Raw genomic sequence first — 8051 nt, 5'->3', positions numbered from 1 at the left:
GATTGCACGAGTGGTTGGTAAGACTCATCACCCCATACGCTCCACAGCCAATTTCTGAAGTTACACTCTGCTGATAGTTGTTGATGTTGATCTGTCAAGAAACACTGGTTAATTAAGTAATACTTCTAAGGTGCTGACTTTACTCTCTAAGCTGACATACTTTAGCCAAACCTTTGTTAAAATATCAATAGGTGTTCATCTATCAAGACACACGCTAGGTACTGTACCATATGAAGAACTGGTACACTATATATATAACTAAAAAAGATTGATTACAATTAAAGAAATTAAGAAGTCAAATAAATCAAATTGTCCAACTCTCTCTCTCTCTCTCTCTCTCTCTCTCTCTCTCTCTCTCTCTCTCTCTCTCTCTCTCTCTCTCTCTCATACTCCAATACTTTATCCTCCCATCTTGCAAGGTGTTCTGAACACCTATTCTACTCAAATCAGGCCCATACAGGTATTTACAGACCTAATCACAGTGGGTATAGTAGAAGCTCATCTATGTACTACATACATAAAGGCATGATAGTTAGTGGGTAAATACTACAAAAATTAGCTGACAACCTCCATCAGCTATACATGTATTTCTCCCAGTTTTGTCCCATGTTCTAATGATCAGCAATCAATGATAACTAACAAGAATCATTCACTGCAAAGCTGATATATCAACAAACAAAATGAAAACACAGTGCATGGAAAAAACAAGACTTCTTTGAACACACACGCTTCCTCTCTCTACTGTAAGGATCTCAAACTTACCAAGCATAAGGTGTGGCATGCCATATGATTTTCATATATGTATTATACCCAGAGCATCTCATGGCAAGAAACACAAAGCAATCATCATGTACATGCTACTCACAAGAGGATTCTTATAATCACAAACATTTGTCTTGCACAATATCATATGTAGACTGAAATAAACAATGAAGTGTGCTTGTCTAAACAAAACATCACCTACAAATTACATCATAGAATGTAATGTTAATAATGCATTTTAATCACTGTGAATTTCACCAAACATTCAGTTAGCAAAACACTTCTTAAAGAAAAGTCCTTAAAACAACTTCATGCATTTTTGTATGACCATTACTTACCCTGAATTCAGTAACAGAATGGGCATTACAAGGCAAGTTCATCATGTGTATGAAGAGGGTAGAGCCAGTAAGAATGATATCTCCCACACTGGGGGTGAAGGCCACCCCTGCAGCATCTACAAAGAATCTGGAGGTCTGTTCAAGCAGCTTTACTAAAACAAAGGCCATGGCACATCTCTTAAAGAGATCACTTACTGACCTGGACTGCTTATTGCCAACCAGGTGATAAATTGTTCTGTAATCTGAGGATATGTACTTCCCAGCACCATCAAAACCTAGGCTTGCTGGAGGTTTTTCTGCAGATTCAGCGAGATAAACAGGCACAACATTTTTCAGTTGGCTGAAAGTTGTCTGCGAGATAATTCTACATGCCAAAACAGAATTCTTGCCTATGTCTAATACAGCAAGAGAGGTAAGAATGTCACACTCTGGCCCATGGTAGGAAGCAAGTGCCCGCATTCTACAAGCAGCACTACAAAATATTACCTGAAAGAAAAAAGGAAGATGATGCTCACCACTTCAAAGAACACTACACTACTCACCAAACAAATAATACTCCCACAATTTCAAATACTCATCCAACACCATCAGCATAATACATGCATCTTCTTAAATACAAAAATAAGATTCTACCATAATACCATTCATCATGAAGAATGCAGCATGTTGCAAGAGAGGACAAAACTATGAAAAATGTACATATCAAAATTCTTTTAAAAAGCACTGTTGCATTTTAAGATAGCACTTTGAGGAATTTATATATGTACATGTATATGCTACATTCAAAGATCATATTAAAAGTCTCCTATTCAAACAAAAGCATTATGTGTGTGTGTGTGTGTGTGTGTGTGTGTGTGTGTGTGTGTGTGTGTGTGTGTGTGTGTGTGTGTGTGTGTGTGTGTGTGTGTGTGTGTGTGTGTGTGTAATTCACCATGGTCGCCTGCTGGTCACCCAGCCAGTCTTCCCCATTATGGAGCAAGCTCAGAACTCATAGACCAATCTTCGGGTAAGACTGAGACCACATCACACACTCCACACACTGGGAAAGCGAGGCCACAACCCCTCAAGTTACATACCGTACCTATTTACTGCTTGGCGAACAGGGGCTACACATTAAGAGGCTTGCCCATTTGCCTCGCCGCTTCTTGGGACTCAAACCCGGCCCTTCTCGATTGTGAGTCGAGCGTGCTAACCTCTACATGTGTGTTTCACTGTTTGATCTGCTGCAGTCTCTGACGAGACAGCCAGACGTTACCCTACGGAATGAGCTCAGAGCTCATTATTTCCGATCTTTGGATAGGCCTGGGACCAGGCACACACCACACACCCCAGGACAACAAGGTCACAACTCCTCGATTTACATCCCGTACCTACTCACTGCTAGGTGAACAGGGGCTACACGTGAAAGGAGACACACCCAAATATCTCCACCCGGCCAGGGAATCGAACCCCGGTCCTCTGGCTTGTGAAGCCAGCACTCTAACCACTGAGCTACCATGTGTGTGTGTGTGTGTGTGTGTGTGTGTGTGTGTGTGTGTGTGTGTGTGTGTGTGTGTGTGTGTGTGTGTGTGTGTGTGAGAGAGAGAGAGAGAGAGAGAGAGAGAGAGAGAGAGAGAGAGAGAGAGAGAGAGAGAGAGAGAGAGAGAGAGAGAGAGAGAGAGAGAGAGAGAGAGAGAGAGAAATTCTATATGAACACTATGAACTTTACTTCAATCTGAGTCCCAGGTGTTGCATCACTCTTGGGCATCCACTCAGCCATATACAGTACTCAATTCTGTCTACATACTTATACAAAGCCTCATTCACTCATTAAGACCCCCAGTTATCTATGATGAACTGAAAATTAAGATACTACTGTCAATGGTCCCTCAAGACCCTGCACATATTTGCAACAAATTCTCTGACTATTTGATGCCTCAATTGATACACTGGGAAGGGATCCTCACTTTGGAGCAGATGGGGCAGGGTACAGGAGTGAGGCAGCGAGCAAGACACTCAGTGCAATGGTTGTGGAGAGAGGAATCCAGATGCACTACCTTGCTGTAGGCATCTTCTACTGCTATCACATCCCCTGAAGCCACATAGACATCAATAATTATACTGTTCATGTAAATGCACTATTGTAAATAAATCAAATGGCAGTTAAAAAAGAAATTAATAAGTACACTACTTCTTGAACATAGTACCATAAGTTAATAAAATAGACTCAGTGACTCACCAGGTTTGATATCTTTGTTGGCAATGAGGTATCTCCCTTGAGTGGAAGAAAATGCCAAATCCACAGATCTGCTTAATGCTGGAATGGTAGGGTTGTGGTCAGATAACTTGGGTGGACTTGGGTTCTCAAAGGAAAATAACAACTTGTATTTGGTATTAGGGTGAATATCAATGAATTTTTTATCCAGTTGTTGTGACAGTGATTGCAAATTTGATCTGGATAATTTAGTCTTCTCTTCATCCAGAGCTAAGGCATCAAGAGCTTCAAGTGAACTCTCTATCAAGGACTTTGCTTCATTTCTCCTCTGTAAAGCTATGAGACATTTAGCTTTCCTCTCTGCTAGTTTGCTATGAAGAATTTTTGGGTAGCCATGGAGGAGAGCATAATCAATATCACATATGCACTTTTCATACTGTCCCAATTCAAAGAGTACAGCTGATCTGTTGGCATAACCCAGTGTTAATGCCTTGTAACCTTCTTCTTTCTCACTGGTACAACAACTTGTGCCCTGACCTTCACTAACAAGGTCTTCCTGCCTTTCATTACTGGTTGTGTTGATTTTCCCATCTGGGCATTTTTCAATTTTAATCTCTGGGTGTGGTGCAAACACTATGCTTTGGTTATACAACTCCAGTGCTTTATCTAATAACTTCTTCTGGTAGCACTTGTTACCCTCAGCTCTAAATTTTTCAGCTTTCGTTTCAGACTTTTCAGCCCTGCTTATCCTTGGGGTGAGTAACTGGTGGGCCTCCTCCAAACTCCAAAGGAAAGAGAACATGTCATCAACATTATGTGCTGGAGTGAAGTGTTCACTCACATATGCCACTTTATCTGCATCTTTAAGTTTCCTTAGTAAGTTTGCAAAAAGGTCTTGAAAACTTGACCCTTCTTCCATGGTGATAATAAAACCAGATGTCCTAGATATGATCTGAAAAAAAGAAGAAAAAAATCAGTAACTAACTCTTGTAATGAACTGTGACTCAATTGACAATGTCACTGCCAACAAATTTTGTGCTATCTGGTGACATAAATAATAAATTTCCTTTAGGACACTGAAAATTGCACTTATAAAGTGCAAAAACTATTGAGAATAACAAAACCATACACATTTAAATATTCATACCAATGAAATCTACATAATATAATCTATACAAGCGTTCAATCAAAAATAGTAACAAGGAAGTACCTTCACCACCTTGACACTTTAGTGGATTACTAATCTCATCTAATCTCACAATAACAGTGGACATCTGGTCCCATTCCATTTTCATATTAAATTCCTTAGCTATAATAGGATATGAAAAAAACTTGACAATATTATAGCAGTCCAGCACTAAAAAAATAACTGAATCCTAAGAATATTTCAATAATTTCCTGTCACATTCACCTTAGAACATCACGGAACCATTGAGAAATTCATCTACAAGCAGTTCAACTTTGCACTGATGGGCTTTTATCACAGAATAAACCCCATCAGGACACTCATAGAAGTGCAAGACCAACACTTTCAGTCAAGGCAAAAATACACTGTGGTCAGCTTTGACAGTCCTGTCAATACATTACCATCCTCTTACTGTATCTCTTTTTAAATACAATTTCATAAAGTTTGAGTCAATCACTCCTGTCATCTCTTGCTACTAAAAATGCCCCCACCATCCTATCCATTAGATACAGTATGATAAAGCACTGGGAGCACTTATAAACTTGTAATCATTGCTAAAGCTACTGCAAAGAAACTGCAATGAAAGCAGGTTGATGTATCCCGCCACACCTCCTCACCATTGCAAACATAAACTAAACACTTCATTCAATAAAGGCACAATTAAGATATCAATTTAAAACACATTACCAGTCAGAGAACTTTTCAGAAAAATAAAGGTTTGCCTTAAATTCGAAGAAATGTAGTTTTGTGACATTTTAGGCAAGCAGAATATGATTATCTTGACATTCTAGCGATGACAGATTACTCACTGGTGCACATAATAATGTGACTATTCCTTCTGCAGCAAGAAAAGATGAAACTATTATGAAATTCAGTACAAATACTTAAAACACGTGTTTAGGAGGAAGGAGGCAGATCCCGACCTCCTCCTTCGTAAGTGTAATATTAGTGTATACAATAACTGTATCACGTCGAATAAATCCCCAGGAAACTCATAACAATACTCACGTGAGCCCTCTTCTTATTGGTTCTTTTAATCTCCACTGAACTGCCCCTTACAGGCCCTGCTATTCTCGTCTCCCGTCTGCTCTCCTCCACTTATTTCCGTGTTTTCATCGCCGTGTTTACCTTGCGCGCACACCTTGGCACTCAGAAACCGCGCTGCGCTGCCCTGTAACTCGAGCAGAATTTTTTTTTTTTTTCTTCTTCTTTCTTTCTTTCTTTCTTTATTTATTTATTTATTTATTTTTCTTCTTCTTTCTTTCTTTTTGTCTGTTTTTCTTTTCTTTCTATTTTTCTATTCCAGGGGCATGCCAGCCAAAACAACAAAAAAGGAAAAGATGATACATAAAGACTTTTTTCTTAAGGCACTGACTAGAAAATGAGCATAAGAATCTGGGAAAATAAATACAAAAAATATATCAATCTTACATGTAACAGTCCCTGCATGAAACATATATGCCTACCTTGGTACAGTACACCTATTTCTAACCTTACCATCATCCATGGGTTTGTTTGTATTTTTTTCATTAAGTATTCTTTTAAAATTAAATTCTTGAATTACCGCACTAACATATATTAATGATCAATCTATTTCCTTCATATATTCACGGTCTATACCACTCTAACTCTGCCCTGAGGAAGAGTTGGACTTTTACTTATTTCCTTTTTTTTTTTTTTTTTGTGTGTGTGTGTGTGTGTGTAAATTACAGGTAGAGGGTCGAAATCTCTACCTAGCTGTCATCATTATGTGAATAGAAGTGCATGTTAATGGAATGGTAAAAATACATAGCAACCACAAAACACAAATTGCTGCGAGGTATAATTAATAGTATATCACAATATAAAGAGTAGGGCGTAATTCTCATTCATACAATCATACCGTCATTCTTCACACCAGAGAGAGAGAGAGAGAGAGAGAGAGAGACTTTTTTGTTATAACGTCGGGCCGCAGCCTCTTTTCTTGTTAGTAGACATCTTCCCCGCATGCTGTAGTCCAACAACTTACGCACGCTAGGCATGTGATAGCGTGCACCTATAAAAATAGCTAAGGGTACGTACCGTTTCATGAAGATGCTGGCAATCCGATGGTTTACATCGGATCGAGCCACCAAACTCCCGGGGAATGTTACCACTACTTGTCTAATACCGGTTTCGCAGCTTGCTTGTTATGCTTTCTCTGAAGTTGAACTAAGCAAAATGAGTTTTAGGATACCGGTTGCAATAAACATAGTTATTTGATATATATATAAAAAAAAATCGTTATATCAGAGAAAATTGTATGTCTGGGAAAGAAACACATTATATAATAGATAGAATCAATCAAAATATAATAATCTACCAAAGTTGCGACGCTTAAAAAGTGAATAAATTAAGACCTGTTGGTATCGCAACTCAATCCTCCTGCCTCGTCTTTTCTGTGTCTAGAGTCTACCTATATAAAGGAATAATTTACTATCTACATGCATATAATAGCCTGCATTGATTTCTGAGGTGTTAGATACAAACATTCTTTACTGAAGATTTAGGATTATTTTAATAAAAAAAATACTTGGCAGTTATTGAAATACACACACACACACACACACACACACACACACACATATATATATATATATATATATATATATATATATATATATATATATATATATATATATATATATATATATATATATATATATATATATATATATATATATATATATATATATATATATATATATATATATATATATATATATATATATATATATATATATATATATATATATATATATATATATATATATATATATATATATATATATATATATATATATATATATATATATATATATATATATGTGTGTGTGTGTGTGTGTGTGTGTCTCAATGAGAAAGCGTATAACAACAACGCAATAATAATGTAATTTATGTGTACTTCCTTTTGAGATATTAAGTGATGATATTAGATGTAGCTTTAAATCTTTAATCTCGTCTCTCATGTGTATATTGTGAGTACCGAGTACTTATACTTGCTTGCTTGATTGATTGGTTGATAACTTTATTGTTGAAGCAGTGTATGCAACAAGGAGTTACCAGCTTTTTCTAACAATGGTTATTTCCTTCTAGAAATTAAGTAACCAGATGTGAAAAAAACATTTAATAAAAAAATATGTATTATCATAAGAAACACCTTATTTTCGTTCTTGAATCTTATCTGTTGTTTTGCTATGTGCTGAACAGTTCACTTACCAACTGGCACTCTGATATTGGCACTGGCCTAGGAATGTACACTAAATAGCTAAACTTGAGACAGTGCCAAACAATGTTATTCTTTTATTGTAGCTGAAATCTGTACCACTGGAGAATTCTATTAATTTATGTCTCTGTCACTCTAGATTTACTTATTCAATGCATTAAGGAGATCACTCAAAGGGCAAATACAAAAAGAAAATTAAAGAAATGCTCCCTGAATACTTTCCCTAAAATAGCCAAGGATGTGAGAACCAAAAGGAATTAAAGGTTTGTTTATTTTCTGAGGTGTCTTGCTACTCTTTGTCTGAAACAGTTCAAGTCACAGCCAAGA

At 37.0% G+C, this 8051-nt stretch overlaps 1 protein-coding gene across 2 annotated transcripts in view; it reads right to left on the bottom strand.

The window, feature by feature from the left end:
• The window catches only part of LOC123518589 (SET and MYND domain-containing protein 4-like), a 7644-nt gene extending 954 nt beyond the window's left edge, over positions 1-6690 (bottom strand). The window contains exons 1-6 of one of the 2 annotated variants that reach the window (XM_045279479.1): positions 6542-6671; positions 5489-5651; positions 3319-4246; positions 3047-3171; positions 1101-1586; positions 1-91 (exon numbers count right to left, since the gene is read on the bottom strand). The exon at positions 1-91 is cut by the window's left edge and continues 954 nt beyond it. In XM_045279479.1, the coding sequence (XP_045135414.1) occupies positions 1-91; positions 1101-1586; positions 3047-3171; positions 3319-4213 (1597 nt within the window). In that variant the 5' untranslated portion in view covers positions 4214-4246; positions 5489-5651; positions 6542-6671. Of the gene's footprint in view, positions 92-1100; positions 1587-3046; positions 3172-3318; positions 4247-5488; positions 5652-6541 lie in introns of both variants that reach the window. The other variant, XM_045279480.1, reaches the window with a different exon arrangement.
• Between the last annotated feature and the right edge of the window lie 1361 nt (positions 6691-8051).

The sequence above is a fragment of the Portunus trituberculatus genome, chromosome 44 (genome assembly GCF_017591435.1).
Source record: "Portunus trituberculatus isolate SZX2019 chromosome 44, ASM1759143v1, whole genome shotgun sequence".
In the NCBI taxonomy this organism is placed as follows: domain Eukaryota; kingdom Metazoa; phylum Arthropoda; class Malacostraca; order Decapoda; family Portunidae; genus Portunus; species Portunus trituberculatus.
This window is presented reverse-complemented; position numbering and strand designations above follow the sequence as displayed.